This window comes from Centroberyx affinis, unplaced genomic scaffold, assembly GCF_046629955.1.
Source record: "Centroberyx affinis isolate AG114_WGS23_722 - 3 ecotype Tasmania unplaced genomic scaffold, CSIRO-AGI_Caff_v1 ptg004194l_1, whole genome shotgun sequence".
NCBI lineage: Eukaryota > Metazoa > Chordata > Actinopteri > Beryciformes > Berycidae > Centroberyx > Centroberyx affinis.
In genome coordinates, this window is record NW_027281945.1 from 190135 (window position 1) to 217891 (window position 27757).

Consider the following 27757-nt stretch of genomic DNA (forward strand, 5'->3'; position numbering starts at 1 on the left):
AACTAATGGTCGCTCTTGGACAGGGCCGTCGATGGTAAACTAATCTGCAGGCTGCAAGGCACAGGAAACAGATCTCATTAGCACTCATTGAACTATCTTCCAAGGAAACTTTCATCTTTAGACCACTCTGACAACAGGCCTGAAAGCCAGACTAATGTCACTTACTAGTTCTCTGTTTATTGGTCTACTGAAGAAGGCCTAATAGATGGATGGTCAATAAAGGAGTGAAGTCATTCGTATTAAATTGTTTTTTTCAGGTTTGCACGCATGGCTACCATGGTGTTAAGTGCTTTGCTTACAATTTACAGAATGTGAGGAAGACAATGGCATTTGTTGCAGCAACCTTTTTCGTCTGTGACAACTTTAACAAAATGTCACCATAATATTCCTAAAATATTCCTACAGGGACTTATATTTATGCTGTGATATTTGTATAGTATTCTAAAAATATATATATACTGTGGGCTTATTAAACTTCTTTTTGCTGGAGATATTGCTCAACAGCTGAGTAACATCCTTCTGTTAAAACAAAATATTGAATATCTTCATGTAAACAGTAGATTGTTGTCCATGCCTTTGATAGCTCTCAACAAATTCTGGGCTGCCTTGCTGGATAGAAAATGTGTAAATTGAAAACTGTAGTGATGCTTCCCCACTGTGGCTGATGTTAGGAAATACACAGGAGGCCTGAAGGTTTGTTCATTCAGCCACTAGAGGGCGATATAAAAAACTAGTCGCACATCTCGCGAGCTGTGCCCTCGTTGTTTGTTTACAACCATTAAACTTCCTGCTTCTGAGTGTAGCTCGTAAGCTAGCAGTGGTCAACATTTTCCGTAGTTAACTGAGTAATATAATATTCCTAATTATTTTTCAAGATGGGATGTGACGGTGGTACTATTCCTAAAAGACACGAGTTGGTGAAAGGCCCCAAAAAAGTCGAGAAGGTACGTTAAGTTTTTCCAAATTCATCACTGTTGGCCATGTTGTCGAAGGATGTCAGTAGCTTGCTAACTATTAGCCTTTATAATCATGAAACAGTGACACACATTAAATAAGAATTTTAGATGATGATTTAGTTACAAAGATAGACAGTTAAGGGATTTAATGCCAGTACCGTTTGCTCATGCGTAGGGTAGCTATAACGTAGCTGTTGACAACAGAAAATGTGGTAACGTTAGTACCGTTAACGTTAGCTAAGTTAGCATTTACATAATAAGTGTACGGCCAGGTTAGTTAACAATTAGATAATTATAAGCTTATCTGTGCTTGTCTACGTGTTTAGGTTGATAAAAATGCAGAGCTGGCCGCCAAATGGAAGTACTGTGCTTTGAGCCAGGAGAAACTCAGACGCCCCATCGTCGCCTGTGACCTGGGAAGGTGAGTTTTCTTTCTGTTCATCATCACTCAGGCAAAATCAACTGGTTAGTAACACGGATGGAGTCAGAGTGACTTGAAAATGATATGTGACACTGAGTGAATATAGCTACCTCTAGTTGTATGAACAGTCTGGATGTAACTCTCAAAACCATACGCTTTGACATAATCAGTGTAGTACACTATGTTTTTAAAATGTAATGTCTGTTCCATTTCAGGCTTTACAACAAAGATGCAGTCATTGAGTACCTTCTGGATAAATCCGCTGAGAGACCCAACACTGAGGCAGCAGCGCACATCCGTGGGATGAAAGTATGCTGAAACTGAACTTTTGTTCATTTGTGGGCACAAATGCTTTTGAAATTTTCTTCAGGTCTCCTTTGTAAAGATATTTTGTCTTCACTAAAGCTAAAAACATAGATAAGTCTGTGTATTCACATGCACTGGGGAGTTTGAGCGTGTGTGTGTGTGTGTGATTGTATTTGTATTGGATGTTTTATGTGTCTGCATGTGTTTGTGTGTGTTCATTCCTCTATTCCCACTCCTAGGACATGAAGGAGCTGAACTTGACAGATAACCCAGAGTGGGAGGGAGAGGGGAGGAACACCAAGGGAGACCGCTATGAGGACATGCACTGTGCCATGTTCATTTGCCCTGTCGTGGGCCTGGAGATGAACGGCAAACACAGGTAACAACAAGTGAAGAGGCTTTAACCTAATAGTATTCCAAAAGCTGTTGCTGGACTGGAGAAGTTAGTGAAGAATAAAAAAGAAAGGCTTTTCAACCAGTATAAAGATATTGATACTGCTCCCAAAAATCTGTAGAAACTTTCTTGATTTACAAACCTGTAACATCCTTGGCACCCTTGACTGTTTGGGCTCATTATGTTGCTAAGTTAGACTCATTTGTACCTGTATCTGTATTGATGCTTTTCTGCTTGTATGATACTCATAAATGAATATGTGTTGCGGGTCATACTGGGTATGGATGAAATCATGGAAACACTACTCATCAGTTGGGTATCACTAGCATTAAAACTGTCTCAAAAGGGATTAGATTGATCAAAACTGTGTTAGAAAATGCAGCTTGACATGAATACAGAGCCAGAGCCTAATTGGTCGAGTTTATAGGTTTTGTCCGTTTCCTGTGTGCACGGTACTGTGTTTTCCACACATAACAAAAAAAACAAGCTAGAATTTTGAGTTTGGGAAGCACTCATATTTTTTTATGTGATGTTTCTGTTCTCAGGTTCTGTTACCTGCAGACCTGTGGCTGTGTCTTCTCTGACCGGGCGCTGAAGGAGGTGAAGACAGAAATCTGTCACAAGGTGAGCAATATGTCATAATCTGCCCCCTCTCACCCAGTTACTGTACTGCAGCTCATTCATGTGTGTCACTTTTTTTTTTTTACTGTCCAACTCGTGCTTCATACGTTTATGTATACTAACTTTACAGATAGCTTGGAAATTTCAGGAGGATGATAGTGCTAAAATATTATGACAAAAGACACGCACATACATTACTTAGCTCCGTTTAATTTACTCTATATCTGCAGTTTATAGGCTATTTTTGCCGGGCCCATGGGACCGGCCTAGAAGAGTGAAAGTAGTTGACTGACTGACTGACTGACTACCCATTGTTGAAAGTGCTGTTAAGACCTACACAGTTATGGTGGTATATGTGATATTTTGAGTCCCACTCACACCTAGAGCGACAACTATAAAGATAACTACAAACACAATACACTGTTGCTCAAGCATGCACACTACAATGATATCATCGGCATCAAATATTCAGAGAAAAAAATGGCGCATGATTACTTTACCGACATGCTTTTTTTTTCTCGCTCTCGAAAGTAAATAACGACATAGCCGAAAGATTTGGGTTCATGAATTGCAGCAAAAGCGAGAGGATCTGGCAGAATCAATAATGCTCTTTTACGCCACTTTCATTACATTATTGTGCTTTGTTTATATGAGAGCTAGTGATAGTCATGTTCATTTCTAAACTGGTTTTCAATAGGCTTCTCGTTACCTTCTGGTCATAGGCATTAAAAAGATATAGGATAATAACACATTTTTCCTTGGCAGATCAGGTTGGCCAATACATGATGCTATTTTGTTAGTTAGCTAGATGACTAGCAAATACTCCAGTTAGTGAGAATATCCAAGTCAGTAAACAGCCTTACCGCACATCCCAAGAGCTCTTCCGATCCCGACCGGTATGTCACGTTTCTTTTCAACATTTTTAGAGGCGACGGTCTTTGTCAAATAGCGCCGGGTTCCTCTGGACTTCTGTAATCATGTCATCACTGCAGTGAACTACCGAATTAATTTTGATTGGTTGAAAATGTTTTATCGTTGTCTCTACTTCCCAAAAAATCGCTCTGAGATGGAATCAACAATATAGTTATAGTTGTTGTTTTGGATGTTTTTATAGTTGTAGTGTGAACACAGACATCCTGTTTACTTTTTTATTATTTAAATCCTTGTTATAGTTATCTTTATAGTTATCGTTCTAGATGTGAATGTGCCTTGAAAATTGTATAAAGTGCCACTTAAATAGTAGAGCACTACAATGCAGAGGGCAGTACAGAACATGTATTATACTAGGGTGTGAAAGCCAAGAGGAGGCGAGACATCAAGGGCCCGGCTTTCACTAGGTCAACCTAGTCTTGCTTCATCAAGCAAAACGTGGCTACAGACTTTGCCTACTTCATTTTTTGTTGTGTGTGTGGCCAGTGACCATTCTTATATCAGTTTTACAACCATGTATAAATAATAAGTTAAGCTATAGGCAACTCAGTGGACCAATGGTTCACCAACTATGAATGCATTTTTAATTTTTCTAATAGATTTTGAACCTTTACTTTTGTCAGACTGCGCTTTTCTCCAAGTCTTGCCCCTCAGTGTTTGACAGGGAGGGGGGTTTACTCCCTAATGCTCTGGTGTTTAAATTGTGTTGTCCTTTTAGCTTAAATGTTAGTTCTCAGTGGTGAATGATTAACAGTCATGCCTGTCGCACTGCTGGCTTTGTTGATTCACGCACAGAGACCTACCGTTCTCACTGTTAATGCTTTAGTAAATAAGCGGCCTTGATATTAATGTAGATAACAAAACTTGGCAGTCTGGGGTTGACATTGTTCCAGATCCACAGTCTGTTGGTCAGACAAAGGCTTGGATAAAGGCATCAGCTAAAAAGTCTAAAGTGTAATGTAATGTACTGAAGCTCTCACGTACATGGGTGCATTGGCTCAAAACCTATACTCCATCATTTCCAGATAGTGCCCAACAGTGGGCCGGTATTAGTTTGCTGTATTCAGTATTTTCATTGCAGAAGAGAGTGATATACAACCACGCTTCTTTCTCATTGATCACAATGGATGGGTTTTAAATATAAACAGAAAGAATACTTGGGGAAGACATTTCCAGAAAGTCCAAATCCAGAAAATGTCCTTTTTTTTTTAAAAGATGTATTTTAGGCATTTTATGCTTTATTAGACAGAGATACTGTGAGAGAGAGACAGGAAGGTATGGGAGAGAGAGAGAGAGGGGAGGACACGCAGCAAATGACCGCAGGCCAGATTAGAATCCAGTTCGCTGCGGGAAGGACTGAGCCTTATATGGTACGCGCTCTACTCGGTGAGCCACCAACCACCACTATTTTACATATTTACAGCACAGCATGCAGACTAATACTATAAATGGTTGTTACAGCCTGACCTCTGTGGTAGACTATAGGCCCAGGACTACTTCCTTTTAGTGCTGGGGCAATTTATTGGTTACTTATTTTAGTTTCTATATAGATGTGTTGCTTGTCTTTATTTCATAAATGTCCAACAGGCCTGTAAAGTGCTGCTAGGCAGAAATCTTATTGTAAAAAATGAAACTTTGACTTTAATAACATTCAGCACATTTTAAATGTCCTTGTCACAATATGAAATATGATGCTGTTGGTTTTTTTTTAATGATCATCATACAAAATATGTTTCACCCATGCTAGACCTATGATTATGTAACATGTTGGATTTAGACCAAAATGAAACTAACTCAAGTTGGATTTATTGTGGCTTCATTATAGTCTGTCATGTGAACTGGGTTCTCTCAGTAGACTTTATTATTTCCCCTCCTTGCTGCATTTCATGCATAGCTTATCAGTCCACTAAACAAGTTTCTTAGTTTTTTCCTTTGGGGAACCGGGCATAAGAACTCCAAAGCAGATTAGCTAATGTCACAGCATGGTTTTAATGAGTAAATCCCACACATAACATCTGTAAAGTGTTATTGCCTGTTTTTTTAATAGTTAACATTTTTGCTAATATTACTTCTCTCACTGTGGGAAAACCATTGAAGAGAAGATTACCAATTTCAATTTACGTTGTGGTGTTTCAATAAAGTCTGCAAGTCCCCCTTTAGGGCCATGGGAAGCAGACAGCCTGCCCCTATTGGACCCTATTCTAATATTTTGTTATCCTACACCTTTGGCTGCTGACTGCAGATTTGTATGTATCTTTTCAATTTTGTTTTGTAGATGTGGCATTGAATTTCAAATGATGTGTTGGATTCATATTTTGTGTAGAAGTCGTTGAGTTAAGCCTAATTATTTTGATTTTTAGCTCTGATATTGCCTGTTTTAAGCAGATATATGCAAAATGTATTTGGAAAAAAACACGAGGAGTGCTTATTTTAACTTCGTAGTCATTATCAAAAGTGGAGACAGTGTCCACAAAACAAGCTAACCTAAGCATGTCACACTTTTTCTGACACTTTTTCATTCAGTGGTGTCTGTAGTCACCTATAGGCTTTAGTGCTCCTGTCCTTCAACCTTTTCAAACAGTGACCTAAATGGAGTCATGTGGGGACCCTACAGAGGAAGCACTATGACCCATTTTGAGTCTTGACTCGTTTTAAGAAACGATGCTCTGGTGTTATTCCCCAGGCGTAGGCTATTTTGAGATAGCAAGCAGTTGCTGAGAACCAGTCATTGTTGCTGTTTCTGTGGTACTGGCAGTAGCTTAGCACAGGTCACTTCTTTGACTCTGCTAGAAATAGGGCCTAAAATCATAAGCAGGGCTATTGTGCTGCTCGTGGGAAACTGACTCTCTCTCCGGAGATTTTTGAGCTCAGATAGGCTTATTGGGGAACATGTCCACTAAAATTTAGGCTGACTTCTCTTGAATCTTTGTTTTTTTTTTTGCTTCCTTTTACTTTAGACTTGCTTAGTGTAGGCTCTGTGAATTGGGTCAGAGTTGGTTAACTTATTAGAATATAGTTACTGAGAGGGCTATATGTAGCAGCGCACACCCATGAAGCAGAAGTCAGCTATGTTGGTGTTTAGCACACGCACAGTAAATAGATTTTGTCTCATGTCTTTGGACCATCATACTTTGCTGTGAATATGATGATTATCACTGTAGTTCTTGCTTTTTCTTGAATTCACAGTGCAAGTTTCTGTTGTCCAGTGTCCATTTTGTGTCTATCCAAATAATTTGGGACACAAACTGGTTCACATGAAAGTAACCCACAGGATAGGCGAAGATAGACGTAGATTTTTAATGGGATAACATAGCCAAAGACAGACATGTAAAGATCACACAAAAGCATAGTTTACCCATCATTAAATAGATCCTTTAAAGCTGCACTAGACAAGACGGTTATGTAAAAATACATCACATGAGCATGTTGGTAAACTTTTGTATAGTGATTTTTTTTTTAATGCCATCATCTTTATCCTCTTTTTTTTCTTCCTTTCCCTTTTTTCTGTCTTTGCATGATTGAATTAGCCACAAACCGTGTAGTAAAGAAGGCACTGACAATACAGTCTGACATGATGAGTTCTCGATTGCAGAATCCCCTGTGTGTCGTAGCCTTTATGACTGTGTTGGAAAAAGAGACAAGAAGTCTCTAAAGGGGAAGTATGACGCAGGAAGTCAGGAAGAATCCATGTGTTTGTGTGTGTTTGTGTGTGTTTGCAAGGACAGTGTATCTGTGTTCTTGTGTGATTGTAGTTGCATCACCACTCCGTTCCCTATGTCCTTCATGATACACTCAGCCTATTTATACCACAAAGCATTTCTGGACAAACATAGACACGTCAATACGTTCTCCTGCTTTCTTTCTAATCGGCTCTCTAAGATTTCAGAGGAATGTAAATGATAGATTGTCATTGGGGTATGATATTCCCTACTTTGGTAGCAGGCTGTTTTCTGCTGCTGATAGCATTTGTATTTATAACCAAGGTTAGGATACAACCTGAATTTGCTGTGCAATTAGACACTTTTTTGTTTATGGTGCTCCATTCAACCCTTTTTTTCACCTTAGGTTTCACCACAGTTCATGAGTTAGTTTACTAGGGGGGTTGTAACATTAAATAGCCCAGTAGGGAGTCTTGATTTCTCTCCCAAATCAACAAAGTATCTTATTTAATCCAACAATTTCCATTCCTTCACCTGAATGGGATTGACCAGTAGCAATTTACATTCTTGTCTCATGGCTTTGCCAGCAAGTTGTAGAACTGATCCAAGAACTCGCTTCTTGGGCTACAAATGCTCGGCAGAACCCGACATTGTTCTTTTCATTGTCATCTCAGGAAACTAAACTACCAGAAACATTTATTCCATCATTCAAACAGCAATGAAAATATCAGAAGCCTTCATATAGCCCCACTGGACTAGCACAGTTTTAAGGGGTTGTGGCTCCCCTTACTCACCTAACCATCTAGTTTTCAAAAGTTTTCATTACTCAAGTCTGAGAAATGATTGCAGTGAAATGCCTACCATATACTCTAACCATCCTCTGATTAGAAAAAAAACTGGCCTCTTTACAGTTTCATAAATAGACAAATCAAGTCTATGATCAGTAGCAGCCCTGCACAGTCTGGTACACAGTGCATCATCATATTCTGAATTTGGTTTTTGCCTGGTTGCATTTGCTACATTCACAGCAATTAAAAAAGTGCAAATAATCTGGATCTGTTCACAGCCTAGCTTTTGGCCTGGAACCCAACAGCAATTTCAGACTCCAGCACTGTTGTTGAAGTAGCTGCTGCTGATTGAGTTACCCTGTGTGGCCAGCAGCCATGATGGCTCGATGGGCACAGTGGCCTGCCGCAGCACCTTGTCCCTGTGCCACTGCTCCAGACAGTCTAGCGCCTCAGGGAAGGTACTGCTCTCAAACTTATTGGCAAACATGCTGTTCCTGTTGATGATCCACGGCAGGTCTTCCACCCCGTAGATACAGATGTCTCTTACATAACGTCCTGGGAAATGACAGAGACAATTTTGACCATGCAAGAATATATTGGATATTAGGCCTGTTTCTGATGTGTCACTGAAATACATAACAACAACATTGTCTTTTGTGAATAATGTTTGTTTTTCATCCACCTGTCAGCAGAACAGTAGGTTATATCCAGTCAGAGGAGAATTCTAATGTGGTGGACAGTGACTTCATGAAGATACAGAGACGTTCAGTTAAAGCTGTACTAGGTAGCTGCGCACATTGGCAGCTCCAAATGGCAGCGAGAGGTAACTGCTTGAAAACTTTGAACGTCAGCGCCTCGAAATCATGTAATGTGATGTCATTAACTGCATCACACTCATTTTTAAATTGGTGAGACCAGCTTTCTCTTGACGCAGTGCTCGCTTACTGCTTTGTATTTTGCTCGATTCGATTTGGCACTTTCTATTGTTGTAGATTTCCATACCTGACACCAGAATTTAATTTAGACAAATAGTGTGAGTCTCCATGGTCTCAGTTAGAGGCGGATAGGTCTTTGCTATTGCAGCTCCCACTGTGACAAGTGTATTTTTGCATAAAAATCTTGCCTAGTGCAGCTGTAATGCTTGTTCTTTCCTAAGACAACAGACATCTTTTGTTTTTGAGTTAAATAGTTTATATAAGATTTGTTTTGTTACAACCTGTAAAAGGTCATTTAAAAGGCAGATTAAATTTATTAGAGAGGACCCCAGATCAGATAAATGTCAGTCCTCCTATCATCTTCTGTTGGGTAAATCTTGAGTTGCTTTAGTCTGTAATCAGTCTGTAAGCCTGTCTGGAGCCAAAGAATAAGGAGCAGACAGTCCTTCTGGTGTAGGGCAGAGATAATGTTAAGAAAAGGATATTAACAAATATTAGTTTGTGTATTGTAGTAGTGTGTTTGATGCTTAAAATATCCCATATTTAACTACAAAAAGACACTTAACAGGAGTATTTTTTTACAAAAGAATATATGTTGTAATTTCTTCGTTTTTGATTCAGAAAGCTAAGACGGACAGAAAGCAAACAATGTATGTTATAAATGAGGTGATGGATTATGGACGTATAAATGATTAACAATGTGCGATAGAACAAGACAAATAGAATTATTAGGGTGTAAAACATTGTGGTAGCCTAATCGATTAAAGATTACCACTATTACATACTGTATTACACTGTACCTTTGCAACCATTGTGTGCTGTTCCCTCTTGATCTCTCCACTTGATTGCCCTGATCTCTCCAGCCCAACCTCCGTCTATGTGGCTCCCTGGAGCTTCTTGAACCATGGAACCAAACAGAATTAATCATATTCTTGTGCTGCCTAACCTAATAATAGATATTTGCTTATTGCCAGTAATGTAAAAGTACATTTATATTCCCTCGCCAAATACAAACCCAGCCGGAAGCAAACCTCAAAAAAACAAACAAAAAAATCCCCACCTCCCTAGATAAATCTCTAAAGGTGATTTATAGCTCAAGTGTGTGGTACAGCTGCTATTATACAGTGTTTTTTTTTTTTTTATAAAGGTGTCTTACTGATACTGACAATGGCAATAGTTAAATATACAGTATTTTTAGGTATGATTAAGCCTAACACCAGTAATCATGACAAAATACAATCATGACCTATGCCATAGGTGAGTACAGTCAATGAGTCAGTACAAAAAGTAGATTCCTACATTATGATTTAAGCATACTTTTGTGTCAGTTTGACTGTATCTCAAGTCTCCTGTTTTTTAAACATCATAATCACACTAGGTGATGTGTCAATACATCCTGTATACTAAGATGGTCCAGAGGTTAGCAAAAGGTCAAGTCAGCAGTAGTAGGAAGTAGTCACCAGTCAGTTTACCTTTTATGTGGTTGAGTGTCACCCAGTAGTGCTCGTCTGGACTGAATGTGTCTTTGGACCACTCCAACAAGTCATGTGCCTCTGGACTCTTCAGGACAAAGTCTACGAAGTCCCTTGTTAGAGCGTAGTAGGCTGTTCCAAAATACACTTGCAGACTGTGTGGAGGAGGACCCTTCTTGAATCTCCTCCCTTTTTGGGCTACATGTGACCCTGTGATCTCCTTGTGCTGGAGTTGTGTCCTATGCCTCATGACCACAGGCTGCTTGACCCCAGGGGTCATGTTCCTGTCCCTCCACTCTTTGCTCTGCAAGTAACGCACCAGCTCCAGGTTGCTCTTGACAGGAAAGTCTTGTCCACACAGATTCACCACCTTCTTCCAGGCTACCTTGGACCTTGCTAGATCTTTCATGCAATTCACATCTGCCTGCAGGCGGGAAAACCCAGCATATGTCACTATCTCGCTGTGGCTGGAGAGGAATGTATTAGGGAGGCAACTAACCAGCCTCTGTACAGCCTCCCGGTACTTCCACGGCGCCTTGGCATCCACGTGAATGCAGTAGACATTCTGTGGGGCGTAAATAGCCCGCAGCAGGCGCATAAGAAGCTCCAGCTCCTTGTGAACAGTCAAAATGAAGGCTAAAGGGTAGTTCTCTTCCTCATGGCTCAGAGGTCTTGTGATGAAGTGGAGGTCCCTGGTCAAATTGGAGCAGTGCCGACGACGGTTCAGAATATAACTTTCCACCTGATGGAGACAGAGAAAAAATTAGAACCATACTTTTTTTGAAAAAAAGTTGTTAGTCCTTGTAACGTTTGGTTTCTCACCACTTTCTTTGCTCACACTTCTCTGTGGAGTACTTCATGTCAAGGTCGATCTCAAACACAGTGTTAGCTAATTGATTTTGATTGATTGGTTTGATTCTCATCATTTCTTCCATTTACACAGATTTGTGTTTAGCATCTCACTGCAGTAGAAGCTTGTTTATCACCGCATACTTCTAAACCAATAGGGCTACCAAACAGGCATTTATATACACAAAATGTGAAATGCAGTGTGTGAAAATATACTGTATACTACCAATGAATCATAATGGTTGGAATTTCTTTCTGGATTCATTCAACTTGTGTTTTTGATGTATATAAAATTAAATTTTATCTGGAATTTCAATACATTCCAGTCAGAATATTTCACTCTTGTGAGTGACCCCCATTTCCAGCAACAACGTATGAATACAACAAGGAAACACAAAAAAAAAAACATACCTGGCAGTCACAGTGGTGCCATTCCTCTCCTTCCTCAGTACTTGGCAGAAAAGCTTTACATTTAGTAGAGAAAGGCCTGCAACTGAGAGACTCTTGGGGCTGGGGCTCTGTTGGCATTCTGGCCCTCAGGTAAATAACTGAACAGACCATGATACTGATCCCCAGGCACAACAGGAAGCTGCACTTGGTCCCTTCAAGCTGGAACATAATAGTCCAGCTCCTCCGTATGCAGACAGCACCGCCACAGATGAACCTCCTGCAATAAAGACATCTAGATTGCTTAACAGTTAGCAGAAGGTGCCTGGACCCATGAGGAATACTAAATAAGGTTAAATATGTAGGTTAGTACTAATTGGTGAAGCCAGTTTTCAGCTCAAGATATGTAGTTTAGTATGTTGAATTCAGTCAGTAGACTGAAGTGCATTGAGGGTTAGGGTTAGTATTGTGAAGGCAGTCTCCCCCAAAACATTTGTACTTGGCATTGAGTTTGATATGGTACAGATACATTTCTACATTAATGCTCAACATTTTGCAGATCCTAATCACTGAGTGGAACATAACATATGATACAATAACTCACAGTCATTTGATCTGAAAAGTTGGCATCAGACATTGTGGATTGAAGACATACTTTGGCTTTCTCTAAACGTAAACTTATTTGGTTGTAGGAAAGGGTAAAAGATGACTCATCAAACCATATTACTTTTTTCCATTGCTCAAGGGACCAGGTTTTGTGGTCCTTACACCGGGTTATGGGTCTTTGTGTACCGGCTCACGACCTATAGTTTTTGTAGAGACTGCCACAGAGGTGTTCATGCAGTTCTGCGGTCATTTTTGAGGCCATAGTATTTTGGTGTTTAGCAGCTATCCTGTTAAGTGTCTGTCTGTGCCTGTTGATGAGCTTCAACTTGTGACGACTGATACAGTTTGTCTATGCTGGGCTTATGTTGTCATGATTTCAAGACTGTTTTATTTGCCACATTAAATCATTAAATCACAGACCTGCAATTGGAGCACTAACTATTTGGCCTCTCAAGAACTCTGCTAGTTGTCTCATCGTGCTTTGAAAACTTGCATGTAAAAGTGGTGATTATCAGACTTCTTTTAAAGCTGTCACTTAATATGACTCGCCTGTGTAGCTGCCTTTTAAAATTGTGATTTAGTTTCCTCTGAGTTAAAGTCCTTTTCGTAGTGTTTCCAATATTTTGTCCAACCCCATGTAAGTTCCACTGCACTTGTAAGCTCATTCAGAAGTATCAAGACAAATAGGCCTACACCAAAGCCTTTTGTTTTGTTTGCTTGTTGTTTGAACCAATTCAGCCACTTAGGAACCAAGCTGAACCGTCTATTGGACTACACATCCACTGTAGTTATACCATGGTCTGGGTGAATACTCGATTCTGATTGGCTGCAGGGTGTGCATTTATTCCTGATAATGGACACCTACTAAGTAGTTCCAGTGAAACCGTTCACCGTTCTAAATGAATGCGCTAGCTACGTAGTATCAGCCTGTATCTAAAATGAGTAACTATAGCATAGTGCCTCATCCTCTGAACACCACAGGATGGCGACTGTAACACACAAGCTGCAAGAAGTACACTGCCCCTCTGAACTTACTGATACTTTGTATCACATACGGTAAGCGATCATCTCACATCCCATTCGCTATTCAACTCGCTACTTCAGGCTGCGGCCGACAGTACACATGGCCTATCTAATTTGTTCGTGAAAATCTTGATATAGGTTTGGGGACAATGCTAGCTAGTCTTGTTGTTAAACATACTGTCAAATTATATTTACTGTTTGTCAACCGTATGCAATGTTATTGACTTTGAATCTTGCTAGCATAACGTTAGCTTCTGGCTCATAGCTGAGCCAAAGGGTTCTATGAGCTGAGTGGACTAGAAATATATTCCATTGCATAAGAACCTTATGGGATGGTAGTGCTTGTTCCAGGTATTAGTCAAACCCTCAGGTGTTACCAGGGAAACTGAGTTATGGCTTGTGAAAAACTTTAGATTTTGATTACAAAACGCATGAAAATATAAATTAATGGTCTTACTTTTTTTTCTTTGGCAAGTGACAATGGTATAAGCGGGATAATACCCTTCAAGGTGTCCATTATCAGGAATTAATGAACTCCGCTGTGCGTCGGACGGTTCTGGCCTTCCCGTCGTCCATTAATTCCTGATAATGGACACCTCATCTGGCATTATCCCTTACGTAATGGAACTCAGCCTGGAAAGGGGAATTGGACTGTTGGGACTAGCACAGCGTCAATAGCTATAGGTTGGCAAGACAGAATGGATGCCGAATGATATCCCCTTTAGAGCAAAAAAGCTTCGGTGGTCTCTGAGGACTATTCTTAATGGCACATCAGAGAAGCCTCTTCCCCAGAGTTCCCATGCTGTTACAGCCCTGTCGTTGGTTGAGAACTGCACTACAGATACGGACATCCATGGGGGAGCTGCCATAGAAATGTGTAGGTTTCAAATGAAATCTCGTGTCGAGCCGCCCTGCACTCCCGCAACCCTGGAAACAAGTATAATAAAGAGAGGGCTCACAGCTTGATGGCTCTTTCCTGCTTATAAATTATTTAACCACCTGCTATTGATTCACTGTTTCTCGTTAATGATACAATATATATTTTTTTCAGTCAAAAACCTTTTGATCTGTTGTTTTTGATAGTAATCATCCCACATTTCTAACATTTAGCATTTGGTGTGGAATTCAGCCTAGCCTTCACTTTCATTTTTGTCTGTATCAAAGATCTAAAGCTTATACAGATGCAACACATGTAAATATGCACACAGACACACACACACACACACACACACACACACACACACAGACACAGTTCTAAAGATAGAGCAAGGTTAGCCAGTTACCTTGAAGTCGGGTGAGCCTGTCGTCCTTACAATGGAAGAGGAAGATGTTAAACATTAGCCCTTGTTCTGACCATTGTAATCTACGTAAACTACTGCCCCGAGTGTGTTACTCGAATCCATTAGAATCCATCCAGAAACAGGCAGAGAGTAAGAGTCATATCCATGTGTGCCATCACCAATAGCAGCAGCAGCAATAGGAGCAGCAGGAGTGGTCCCTGACATATGTTTTAGCTAGGTTTGACACAGCCGTGTCGGTGATCAAGCTTGTTTCGCTGTTGTTGCTTCTGGCAGCGAGTGGCCCGGGAGGATGTGCTCTCTGTGCTTGAGACCGTGTCGGAGTGAGGCTGAGTGTTTGCGTATGTGTGTTTTCTTCTGTGGTTGCATTGCTGATTGAGTCACTCCCTCATCCCCATGAGACAGGGGCAGTCCTTGCCTGGTTACCAGCAGTTACGCCCACACACACACACACCTGACACACACGCACACCTCACACACACTCTCTGTAGCAGTTTTTTCCAGTCTCCACCCCCACACAATTTCCCACTCACTGTTGTGTTGGGTCTTCCTCTTTTTTTCCCCTGTTGCTTTCCGTTTCTTTTGCTCACACTCCTTCACCCCATGCTCCTCTGTTTTGCTTTCTCTCTCCGGCCAAATACCAATCCTTGTCTCTCCTCTTCTCAGTCATCAGAAGTTCAGCAGAGTTAGAGGTGCATAGCCTGGAGTATCCACACTCTGTCTCTCCCCACTGAGTGCTGTCTGTCTGCTCTCTCTCTCTCTCTCTGTCTCTCTCTCTCTCTCTCTCTCTCACTCACTCACCCACCCACTTCCTTCCTTTTTGCCTATCAAGTGGTTGAATCAGTGCAGAAGCAAGATTCCAGTAGACTGGTTTACTGACTCGATTATAAGCTGCTCAGCTGACAAACTGCCCAGCTCACCAGCGGGCTGTGTCAGTGGTGGTAATAGCAACAGCAATGTGACTAACTTCAGAGCAGCACCCATAGAGTTTGTTTGCTGCCTGGTCAGCTTCTGAGATTATCCCTCTTGTGTTTAACAGAGCACATGGGCAGGGTTCACACCCACTGAGCCTGCACTATGGGCACACAATAGAGATCCCCTGCTGGTTACTGAGGGCTTTGACATTTGTGTGTGTGTGTGTGTGTGTGTGTGTATGTTTGTGAAGCACAGGTCTAGAGTGCAGCTTATGTCAATAAGTATTATTGTAATTAAGATACAAAGTTATGATCCAGTGATTTTCTGTCCTTGTCTCTATGTCGGATACGCCTATCCAGGAGAAAAGCAAGAGGTATATTTAAAGCTTGCGAAAAAGGTACTTATTCAACCTGCAATAAGTGATTTCAGACCCTGTAACCAATCCTGAAACGAATGTGTGCTACGTGGAGATTTCCGTGAGACGTAATGATATAAACAAATAACCACACACATGGACCAGCTGTGTTGTTGTTTTCACCTCTTTCCTAAAGCCTGTTGTCAAAGTCGGCCTGAGAAAAGGCGAATCGATAAAGTGAGCGAGTAAACGTTTTCAACTAGTAAACTTGCTACCTACCTCTTCACTTGTCATTGTGGGACATGTAACCTTCAGCAGGAGAAAAATCTGGCAAAGCGAGACTGGTAACCAGCAATATTTCTCCGTAGGTACATTTATTTTAGCCATTAGCCTTTATGCACGGTTTGTCCTTAAGAGCCATCGCCCAGTAGCTTTGCTGTGTGTTTACAAAATGTGTTGCGGTTGTTGTCACCCTCTAGTGGTCAGAAAATATATTATATATACTTTCTGTTTTTATATAGATGTACCCATCAATCCAGTTATGTAGCCTTTGATGTCGGCCTTTATGGGTAAATTTGTGTATTTTATTTTATTTTTTCATCCAAAGACGTTGAGTTGAGTTGGCCTCTGTTTCTATGTGTTTTGCAACCTTCCGTGAAGGGACTTCCACTCTGATATGGATGTCAGAGTGAATTGTTTTTTATTGGCAGATAACTGGCTTTGTTCAAAGAAACTTTGTCTAAAGTATTCAATTTTGCATTGCACTGAAAAATAATTAATTCAAATGCTATTTAATGCAAATACTATTTGCTTTGAACCCTCCCCTGATACCTCTCAAACAAGCTGAAAAATTTCCATCAAGCCTGGTAAGCAAATCACTGGTTTACTAGACAAAGTAGAAGCACAAACTGAAAGACATCCCTTCCTTTTTTCCCTGCTGTAGCTGCTATAGCACATTTCATACACAACATGCAGCTCAAAGTGCTTTACATCAATAAAATGCATTGCATTAAAAGAATCAAATCAAGTAAAATAGAAAGATAAAAGAACACAACAAATACTCCCACTTTTAGATGCACATTGTGAGTGAACCCATATGTTTTTCTTAATTTTCTTTTCCCCTGTCCTTCCTGATTCTACTCTTGATCTGATATTTACGTCAGATCTCACTGCCTAAGGCAGACGAGAATCATAGATTCTCCTTTTGGTCAAAAACCTCACCATCCCGGATGGATGGTAAATGGAATGGACTGCATTTATATAGCGCTTTTATCCAAAGCGCTTTACAATGCCTACATTCACCCATTCACACACCGATGGCGGCAAGCTACCACGCAGGGTGCTGGCGCAACCATCGGGAGCAATTTGGGGTTCAGTATCTTGCCCAAGGACACTTCGACATGCGGACTGGAGGAGCCGGGGATCGAACCACCGACCTTATGATTAGTGGACGACCCGCTCTACCTCCTGAGCCACAGCCACCCCCAGAATCATACAGGGTAAATCTCTGCCCCCCCCCCCCCCCCCCCCCCCACATATAGTGTTCACTCATGTGCTAGTTCTTTTGGATCCTGTCAAGCATTACCCGGACAAGACGAATGAAAATTCGTACTTGCCCGTGTCAGCTCTGTTGGGATCCTGAACAGAAACAGTTAAAATTAAGGCTATTTAAAAGCTAAGCTGAAAAGATCAATCAGCAGTTGTTTGAAAATGCTTACAGAGCCCGCCTCTCTAATATTCTTTGGCAGGGTGTTCCACAGTTTAGGAGCGTAGTTAAAAAAGGCTGCATCCCCAATCTTTTGAGTGGGGTTTTGTACTTCTAACAAACCAGCAGTAGAAGACCTGAGGGCTCTTGAAGGAATATAGAACAGCAGGGATTCTGTAATGTAGGCCGGTCCTAAGCCATTAAGAGCTTTGTATGCAAGTAAATGAACTTTAAAATCAATTCTAGACACCGGGAGCCAATGTAATGCAGCTAAAACCGGAGTGATATGCTCTTGCTTCCTTGTTTTTGTTAAAGGTCTAGCTGCAGAGTTTTGGATAAGCTGAAGCCTCTCAATTGACTTTGTAGGGAGGCCAGTAAAAAGGGCATGGCAGTAGCCCAGTCTACTTGTAACAAAGGGCAAGATTGGGCAAGATACTGAACCCCAAATTGCTTCCGATGGTTGCACCCGCACCCTGCGTGGTAGCTTGCCGCCATCGGTGTATGAATGTGTGTGCGAATGGGTGAATGTAGGCACTTTGGATAAAAGTGCTATATAATGCAGTCCATTTACCATTGTGTGAATGGGTGAATGTAGGCATGTTGTGAAGCGCTTTGGATAAAAGTGCTATATAAATGCAGTCCATTTACCATTTACAAACGCGTGAGTTAGCTTTTCAGCATCTTCCTGGGTCAGGAAGGGCCGTACCTTGGCAATATTTATAAGCTGAAAGAATGCTGTTCTGGTCACCTTGTTTAAATGGGAATTAAAACTTAGATCAGAGTCTAAGATAACACCCAGGCTTGTTACTTCTGATTTGATCCAGGGATTCAGGTTCCCAAGTCTTGTGGAGAGTTCTTCTCATCTGGCTTTGGGGCCAACCAAAAGTATTTCTGTCTTATCTTCATTCAGTTTTAAGAAATTTGTACTCATCCAATCATTGATAGCCAATAGACAAGTAGTGAGGGAGCTTAAGGCATCTGCATGATTTGGCTCTACAGCAATGTATAGTTGTGTATCATCAGCATAGCTATGGAAATTGACATTATGTTCTCTGATAATATCACCTAGGGCTGGGCAATATATCGATATTATATCGATATCGTGATATGAGTCTAGATATCGTGTTAGATTTTGGATATTGTAATATCGTGATATGGCATAAGTGTTGTCTTTTCCTGGTTTTAAAGGCTGCATTACAGTAAAGTGATGTAATTTTCTGAACTTACCAGACTGTTTTAGCTGTTTCTATTATTTGCCTTTACCCACTTAGTCATTATATCCACATTACTGATGATTATTTATCAAAAATCTCATTGTGTAAATATTTTGTGAAAGCACCAATAGTCATCCCTACAATATTGTCACAATATCAATATCGAGGTATTTGGTCAAAAACATTGTGATATTTGATTTTGTCTATATCGCCCAGCCCTAATATCACCTAATGGAAGCATGTATAGTGAGTGCTGTACGCCTGAACCTCATTTAGACTGAAATCCAGTGAGACTCTCTAGAGAAGATGATGACCATCACTGTCAAGTCAGACATTACAGAGAGGCTAACAGCAATCTGCAGTTAGCTAACCTTATGACAGTATAATGTTATTTAATAATTGTGTTCAAGAGTGTCGTACTACTCTACAATCCCAGTCTGTTTAAGGACAAAGGTCCTTTGCTAAATCATATTGTTGTGGTTTATGTTTATTTTGCATTGCACTGAAAAATAATTAATTCAAATGCTATTTAATGCAAATACTATTTGCTTTGAACCCTCCCCCGGTACCTCTCAAACAAACTGAAAAATTTCCATCAAGCCTGGTAAGCAAATCACTGGTTTAGTAGTCAAAGTAGGAGCACAAACTGAAAGACATCCCTTCCTTTTTTCCCTGCTGTAGCTGCTATAGCACATTTCATACACAACATGCAGCTCAAAGTGCTTTACATCAATAGAAGGCAGATAAAGACAGATAAAAAGATAAAATTCATATAAAAGAACAAGCAAAATGCATTGCATTAAAAGAATCAAATCAAGTAAAATAGAAAGATAAAAGAACACAACAAATACTCCCACTTTTAGATGCACATTGTGAGTGAACCCATATGTTTTTCTTAATTTTCTTTTCCCCTGTCCTTCCTGATTCTACTCTTGATCTGATATTTACGTCAGATCTCACTGCCTAAGGCAGACGAGAATCATAGATTCTCCTTTTGGTCAAAAACCTCACCATCCCGGATGGATGAGAATCATACAGGGTAAATCTCTGCCCCCCCCCCCACATATAGTGTTCACTCATGTGCAAGTTCTTTTGGATCCTGTCAAATATTACCCGGACAAGACGAATGAAAATTCGTACTTGCCCGTGTCAGCTCTGTTGGGATCCTGAATAGAAACAGTTAAAATTAAGGCTATTTAAAAGCTAAGCTGAAAAGATCAATTTTTAGCAGTTGTTTGAAAATGCTTACAGAGCCCGCCTCTCTAATATTCTTTGGCAGGGTGTTCCACAGTTAGGAGCGTAGTTAAAAAAAGGCTGCATCCCCAATCTTCTTTTGAGTGGGGTTTTGTACTTCTAACAAACCAGCAGTAGAAGACCTGAGGGCTCTTGAAGGAATATAGAACAGCAGGGATTCTGTAATGTAGGCCGGTCCTAAGCCATTAAGAGCTTTGTATGCAAGTAAATGAACTTTAAAATCAATTCTAGACACCGGGAGCCAATGTAATGCAGCTAAAACCGGAGTGATATGCTCTTGCTTCCTTGTTTTTGTTAAAGGTCTAGCTGCAGAGTTTTGGATAAGCTGAAGCCTCTCAATTGACTTTGTAGGGAGGCCAGTAAAAAGGGCATGGCAGTAGCCCAGTCTACTTGTAACAAAGGGCAAGATTGGGCAAGATACTGAACCCCAAATTGCTTCCGATGGTTGCACCCGCACCCTGCGTGGTAGCTTGCCGCCATCGGTGTATGAATGTGTGTGCGAATGGGTGAATGTAGGCACTTTGGATAAAAGTGCTATATAATGCAGTCCATTTACCATTGTGTGAATGGGTGAATGTAGGCATGTTGTGAAGCGCTTTGGATAAAAGTGCTATATAAATGCAGTCCATTTACCATTTACAAACGCGTGAGTTAGCTTTTCAGCATCTTCCTGGGTCAGGAAGGGCCGTACCTTGGCAATATTTATAAGCTGAAAGAATGCTGTTCTGGTCACCTTGTTTAAATGGGAATTAAAACTTAGATCAGAGTCTAAGATAACACCCAGGCTTGTTACTTCTGATTTGATCCAGGGATTCAGGTTCCCAAGTCTTGTGGAGAGTTCTTCTCATCTGGCTTTGGGGCCAACCAAAAGTATTTCTGTCTTATCTTCATTCAGTTTTAAGAAATTTGTACTCATCCAATCATTGATAGCCAATAGACAAGTAGTGAGGGAGCTTAAGGCATCTGCATGATTTGGCTCTACAGCAATGTATAGTTGTGTATCATCAGCATAGCTATGGAAATTGACATTATGTTCTCTGATAATATCACCTAGGGCTGGGCAATATATCAGTATTATATCGATATCGTGATATGAGTCTAGATATCGTGTTAGATTTTGGATATTGTAATATCGTGATATGGCATAAGTGTTGTCTTTTCCTGGTTTTAAAGGCTGCATTACAGTAAAGTGATGTAATTTTCTGAACTTACCAGACTGTTCTAGCTGTTCTATTATTTGCCTTTACCCACTTAGTCATTATATCCACATTACTGATGATTATTTATCAAAAATCTAATCAATTTAATAATTGTGTTCAAGAGTGTCGTACTACTCTACAATCCCAGTCTGTTTAAGGACAACGGTCCTTTGCTAAATCATATTGTTGTGGTTTATGTTTATTTGTAATGTGAAAAAATACCTTTCTGAATAAAACATGACAATGATTACCTGTGTGGTTGGTTTAAGTGCTATGTTTTTAACATTGATTTAATTTGATGATTTTGGCTATTTTATGCTGATTCAAGCCAACTTTTTTACTTAATTCTAAGAGTTAAACATTTCCCATCAGTCTGATTTACGTCATTATTTTGGTGTAAAATGTTGCAATAATGTGGAGTAAATCACTTAAAGTGTAGTAGCAAAAATTAAGTGTTGCCTTGCTCCTCCTTACCCATCAGCTCTTAAATCAAAACCCTGAATTTGAATTTCCTTGATAGACTGTAGTTGGAAATCTCTTTCTACTCTTTTTCATGGTGTGAGTTAATATCTCTGAACTGGACGTCATCTTGTCTTTGCTCTAGTGTGGGGACCCGTTCCAAGGTGACGATATTGTTGTGATCAATGGCACCAAGGAGGAAGTGGAGAAGCTGAAAGAGAAGATGGAAGAGAAGCGTGCCAAGGCCAAATCTAAGGTGGGTTTTTATCAGACAATAAACATTGAAAGTACCTTGAAAGTACATTGGCCTTGAAAGTACTTGATTTTTTGTTTGTTACACTATAGAACCCAAATTCATCAGTATGCCTCAGCTCTCTGGATCAGTACTTCCCATCCTCAGGAAAACCCTGGGATGAGATCTGCAGCTTTAAAATGAAGTATTTCACCAGGATATCTTGACTTGAGAAGATCAGTGTCATCAGTGAATTGGTTTATGTTTTGTAAATGGCCATACGTTTTTTTTCTTTTTCTCCTTTTAGAAATCAAAGAAGAGCAAGGTTTCCGAAACTGTGTCCAAACCATCAGACTCAAAAGGTGGGAATTGGACATTTGTATGATGCCTAAGTGAGGCATCATGCTTAATATACTGTATGTATTGCCTTTAGATAAACAAAACCAAGCAACCAGCAAAATGCCAGAACCATTACTCTTTCATTTGGATAATGTTTTGACTGTGCAATAATGGAATAGCTGGTTCATTCAAAACTTGAACTCGGATGAACCAGAAATTTCACCTGTGTTTAGTTGATCAAGCTACTCTATTCAGGAAATGTTTTCCCCCCACTTTTAGCCATAAATAGGGTTTATATGTAATCTGCAATGTAATAATTTTGAAAATAATTTCTAATATAACCCAGTGAATTGGAGTTTCATAGTAAATCTTGAAGTAAAGAAATTTAAAGTTAACTTGAGAAAAGTTGACTTAGTCCTCTGCTCTAGTGACTTAGCAGCAACTGATAGTTGTTTGGTTAACATAATTTATGAAAGGAGTTCATTGCCTCATAAGGGGAAATCTCAATTCTAGCCATGGCTACTACTAAGAAAGAATACGTTGAAAAGATATGACTAGGGCAGCTTGCTTGACATTTTGGTGTCACAAGTTGATGATGTATGTAATTTTTTACACCCATGTCCATATTACTACAGCTTATTGTGGTTTGGTTAGTCAGCAATGATGGTGCCAGCTTTTCTGCTCACCAGCTACTTCCACTATAATAACTTTTTTGGGAACCAAACCACATTATAATGTAATTATTCAAGGCAAATTCAGGGTTATAATTCAGCATTTTTCTTCTAGAAAACCAGCAAACCTATAGTGCTGTAACATAGATTTTTGGGAAGTATTTTGGAACAGCTATAGAGTTTAATCTCTCTGGTAACAGGCCTAATTTAATTTATGGCATAAATCGATTCTTAAATTCCACATAAATGTAAAGGAGCAAAAATATGCGTCGTCCAGTTTACCTGGAAGAAGGACCTTTTAAATATTAATCCTAGACCAGAGACACCCCAGTCTTGTGTGTCCTCAGACTACATTGGTGTGGTTTCCTGTTTAGCCCTGCAGTGCGACTTCCAGCACAATGCTCTCCCCTCACAAGTGAACAAGGCGTTGGCTGAGAAACACCAAAGTTTATTTGTGTGACTCAAACGGTCATCACAAGGTTCAATGAAACAATAAAAGGCCAAGTGCACTCATTTCCTTACCTGCCTATGTTCTGCTTTTTTTGAATAATGAATTTTTTTTTAAGTTTTTATTATTTATAGATTGAAACCATAGAAAGACAATTATTATTTTTATTACACCACCCTCTTTACTCCATGTACACATACTCCCACTATGACTTAATTATGAGTTAAATAATGAATTGCGTATCATATCATAAATATTTGTAACTGAATAGTACATCATTAGTAATGACAACAGTTCAAACTTTAGGCTACCTGATTCATAAATGAAGAATGTTATTGCTAGTACATCATTTGTACATCATTACCCATCATTATAGTTTATGAACCCATACACTAAGTTTACATTATTTTTACCATTTTAAAATCCACAATAGTCAACAATTATATTCTGTACTTATTAATTAGATAATATTACTAATTTACTATAGTTACAAACATTTACAAGTAACCTGTTATTTTTATTTCATTCATCATTAACTCATAGTTTGTCCGTTCTTACATTTATTATTCTAAAAGTGTTACCCGATTCATGCCGTTTGTTTGAACAAAACGTGAAATTAATTTATGTCCTTTTTCTAAATCATCTTCTCTGAATCATGTTTTTCCCCCCACAGATAACACAAGTTCTCCACAAGTGGATTTGGCAGAGAGGAGCTCAGAACAAAATGGCAGTGAAAGCAGCCAGTCAGGTAGCTAATCATGCCTTACTCTGATAAATATAGATAAACAAAGCTTATGTTTAGAAGTAACCTCTATAATTTTAGAAATATCACTATTGCTGTGCAGAGAGACTCACAGAATTACTGTGAGTGGACTGGAAGGAATCCTCCCCACCTTTAAACAACATGCCAGTCATTCTGCAAGTGCATTGTTCAATAATGCACAGGTTTTGTGAATAACTTGTTGCCAAATAATGTGACATTTTGACAGCCTATGTTATTATTAGTTTATATAACAAATACTGGGATCTAGTTTGGCCATCAGTTAGGATCTTAAGCTACAGGGCATTTTTAACAAATGTTTAGTTGAGTCAGGCACCAGACACATGATTTTAAGAAAACTGCAATTTTTATGTAAAATGGGATATATTTGTGAATACTTAATTGCTCAACTGCTCATTCAGCCTCTTGGTCTTCACACTTCAGTGAACAGCTACAACTCGGTTAACATATTTTTGATTGTTACAGATCATAACAGACTGCTTTATCACACTAACAGCAAAATGTTACAGAGGAAAGTGTTACAGAAGCCTCATGAAAAAGATGATCATCATTCTAATCCTGTCTGTCTCCTCTTTGTCTTACTCTTATCCTCTTTTTCTCCTTTTTTTTTGCCTCTTCTTTTTTTCACTCTTTTTTTCATCTTCATCATCCTGCTGTTTGTCTTTTGTTGTTCTGTTTATTTTACCTCCCAGCTGTGGCTGGGCCCTCTGGATCCTCCAGCACCTCTAAAGGGGCCAAGTCTTTGACAGCGTCCACCACCAAGAGGTCCATCCAGAACATGGAGGAGAAATCGGAGGTCTTCAAATCCCTGTTCACCACCCACAGCACCGCCAAGCGCACTAAGGATCAGACATCCAACTGGGTTACCCACACCCCATATCACTTCCTTCTAGTAACTATGTACCTAGCACAATCAAAAACCACCAGTACAAAAGAGAGGTTTGTTTTATTTTGAGATTGCTCAATATCTTGTGTTTGGTAACAAAAGACATTAAAGACCCAATACTGATATACCTAGTTTTATCCCCCTGCCCAAACCCAAAGCCACACACACACACACACACACACACACCACTTTTAACAGCTATGTCACCAACGTGAAGAAGACAGTCCCCAGTAGCCCAGTGTTTACATGTTGTTAACATTTTGTTAATAACTCCCCAAGCTATGCAGAGCCTTTGTTTTGTTACCTAATATCGCCCCACACATATTCCCCTGGATCTCCATGTTCTCAATCAAGTGCGCTTTGAGAATTGGTACCTGGCAGCGTTTTTGGCTAGATACTACTCAGTATGTCTGTTTTAACTGTTTCTCTGCTGACTCCTAGTGGCGAGGGTGTGTATCACAGCTTAATAAATTAATCATATTTCATAAGGGATCAATAAAGGACTTCCAAAGCGATCGCGACTCATATAACCATAATTTCACTATTTACACAGTGAATAGAACATGAAAGGATCTCTAAAACAAATTCTATTGAAATTGCACCGTCCTTGGTTACTAGTAACTATGTTGTTAATTGAGGTACAGCATTCTTGTCTCTTACTACAATTAATGCATAATGTAGATTTTATTTTTATTTTTTCATGTAGGCCCCTTCAGTATGAGCTTGACCCTTATTTCTTCCTAATGGAATACAAACTGTATTCACAAGGTTTTTCAAGTCATTATTATTCATCTTCATATTGGTTATTAATTTTTCTTGCAGTACAGAAGTTGAAAAATGAGAAATAGTTGACCTACATTGGCTTCCAGCTTGTGGTAGTCAATGACATGTAAGTTTTATTATTGATACTCATGTTACATCCTTCTCCCAAATAACAAGTCTAGTTAGGGAAGATTCAGTTTTTCTTCAGTTTGTTTTTCTTGTGTTTGTAAATGGGCACGTTTGTGAGCTTTTCTTTTTTTCTAGCTGCAGGTCCCACCTGTAACAAACGACATAAAAATAAAGAAATTTTTATTCAATCATATTTAGCTGACTCAAATATTTTTGAAGTTTCACTTGTTGTATAATTTGCTTATAAAGGTACATGATGTTGTATGTGCAGGGACGAGCTAAAATGCTATCTGTGATATGAAAAAAACCCAAAAAACTTTCCCATAGTGCCCTTTAAGTGACAATTACAAAGTTAATTGCATGGAAATTAATTTACTTCTGCATAAGCGACATAAGCCAACAAAGCTCCAACATGCATATGGGTACACAGAAAAATAAAGGTGGGAACTGGAACTGAAAATGATTCTTCGGACTGATGTCATAGAAGAACCATTTCTGGTTCCACAAAGAACCTTTCAGACCAAGGTTCTTTAAAGAACGATTTCTCCACTCCTTTGCTTAGACACCTGCATTGTGTTTTTGTTTATCTGCCCTAGTATAGCCTCATTTGTAATTACACAATATGCAAGGGTTTGGTTATTTTCCACATTTATGCCATCATCCACCATCCAATAACTAAGAATTAAGATTCTTTGGGATATTCAAAGGTGGTATATTCAAAGGAAATGTGCCTTCTGTGGCATCGCTCCAAAGAACCATTTTCTGTTCCAGTTCGCACCTTTATTGTTCTGCGTGTGTGTGTGAGAAAGTAGAGTTTGCAGCTCATTGCCCCTGGCACCGTTTAGTGTTCAGTGTCTTGATCAAGGGCACCTAGCTGGCAGCGTTTGGCACCATAGATGTAGAACAGCCCACCGTCCTGTTTGCTGCCACACATCTGGCCTCCACCTTCCTGTACAGGGGGTCCAAACAGCAGCGTCTGGCTGTAGGACTGAAGGTCTCTAACCTCAGGGCAAACTGCCGCCTCAGCTATGCAAATATTTTACTGTGCGGTGCTGCGATATTCATCTTATTCACTCAATGAAATAAGACCTGAACTAGATCCAAAATGTTTCTCTCAATCAAGAAGAGACAACTACAAAAGAGTCGGGGCTTGTTTAGTAATGTGGGTATCCAGCCAGAAGGTGGCAGCAGAGACGTCTTCATCTTACCCTGTCATATAGAGACACAACATTTACCCACAGTAAAAGAAAACCGTACAAGGGAGAGCGGCCTGTTCCTCATTGAATGAAAGTTACACCATAAATAATCCAATCATCGTAGCTAAAAAAAAAAAAAAAATACTGCATCCTCTTGTCTTCATCCAGATGCAGACTCTGTCATGTTTTATTGTTGGTTGTCATTGATTCTCTACACATAATATTTCAGCACACTTTTGAATTCTACAATATGTTTTGCAAAAGAATATTGCATCAATAAGAAGACTCAACCACATAGTCCAAGCATATGTCATCTATTTTTTCCATTTGTCCTAATGTCAGTAGTATACTGCCCAGGAGCAAAGAAAATGAACAAGAAAAGCATTTTCTAGACGGTTTTTGGTTTATTTAATATATTTCAGTATCAAACAGGTCCCCGTTGTAATGGCTGTATTAATGGCCATACAAGTGAATCCAGAATTGTCAGTAGATGTAAGCCTATTTATAATGGAGCAGCAGTGATTTGTGGACTCAGCAGAAGAACGACTACAGGATTTAGAGCGTAAT

General features: G+C 39.7%; 2 protein-coding genes across 4 annotated transcripts; one reads left to right on the plus strand and one right to left on the minus strand.

The window, feature by feature from the left end:
* Positions 1-779: 779 nt before the first annotated feature.
* On the plus strand, positions 780-26162 carry rtf2 (replication termination factor 2). Of its 2 annotated transcripts, XM_071542846.1 has the most exons (9): positions 780-944; positions 1283-1377; positions 1593-1686; positions 1923-2062; positions 2623-2701; positions 21892-22002; positions 22286-22340; positions 24110-24184; positions 24910-26162. In XM_071542846.1, exons 1-9 carry the CDS (start codon positions 876-878, stop codon positions 25170-25172), a joined length of 981 nt encoding a protein of 326 aa, XP_071398947.1. In that variant the 5' UTR covers positions 780-875; the 3' UTR covers positions 25173-26162. The 2 variants fall into 2 exon arrangements, with proteins under 2 accessions (XP_071398947.1, XP_071398948.1); XM_071542847.1 differs by lacking the exon at positions 24110-24184.
* On the minus strand, positions 6923-15021 carry gcnt7 (glucosaminyl (N-acetyl) transferase family member 7). 2 transcript variants are annotated; one of them, XM_071542849.1, is made up of 5 exons: positions 14631-15021; positions 11743-11998; positions 10483-11224; positions 9811-9903; positions 6923-8630 (listed from the first exon to the last, which is right to left on the minus strand). In XM_071542849.1, the coding sequence occupies exons 2-5, from the start codon at positions 11947-11949 to the stop codon at positions 8386-8388; spliced, it is 1287 nt and encodes a 428-aa protein (XP_071398950.1). In that variant the 5' UTR covers positions 11950-11998; positions 14631-15021; the 3' UTR covers positions 6923-8385. The 2 variants fall into 2 exon arrangements, with proteins under 2 accessions (XP_071398950.1, XP_071398949.1); XM_071542848.1 differs by having other exon boundaries at positions 9811-9906.
* Positions 26163-27757: the final 1595 nt, after the last annotated feature.

Excerpts from the sequence above, each read along its gene's own strand:
- rtf2 (XM_071542846.1), top strand. The coding sequence starts at position 876 with ATGGGATGTGACGGTGGTACTATTCCTAAAAGACACGAGTTGGTGAAA. Across the intron at positions 22,003-22,285 it reads GTGCCAAGGCCAAATCTAAG|AAATCAAAGAAGAGCAAGGT; the intron begins GTGGGTTTTTAT and ends TTCTCCTTTTAG. Across the intron at positions 24,185-24,909 it reads CAGTGAAAGCAGCCAGTCAG|CTGTGGCTGGGCCCTCTGGA; the intron begins GTAGCTAATCAT and ends TTTACCTCCCAG.
- gcnt7 (XM_071542848.1), bottom strand. The coding sequence starts at position 11,949 with ATGTTCCAGCTTGAAGGGACCAAGTGCAGCTTCCTGTTGTGCCTGGGG. Across the intron at positions 9,907-10,482 it reads GACACTCAACCACATAAAAG|AAGCTCCAGGGAGCCACATA; the intron begins GTAAACTGACTG and ends CCATGGTTCAAG. Across the intron at positions 8,631-9,810 it reads AGCACACAATGGTTGCAAAG|GACGTTATGTAAGAGACATC; the intron begins GTACAGTGTAAT and ends GTCATTTCCCAG.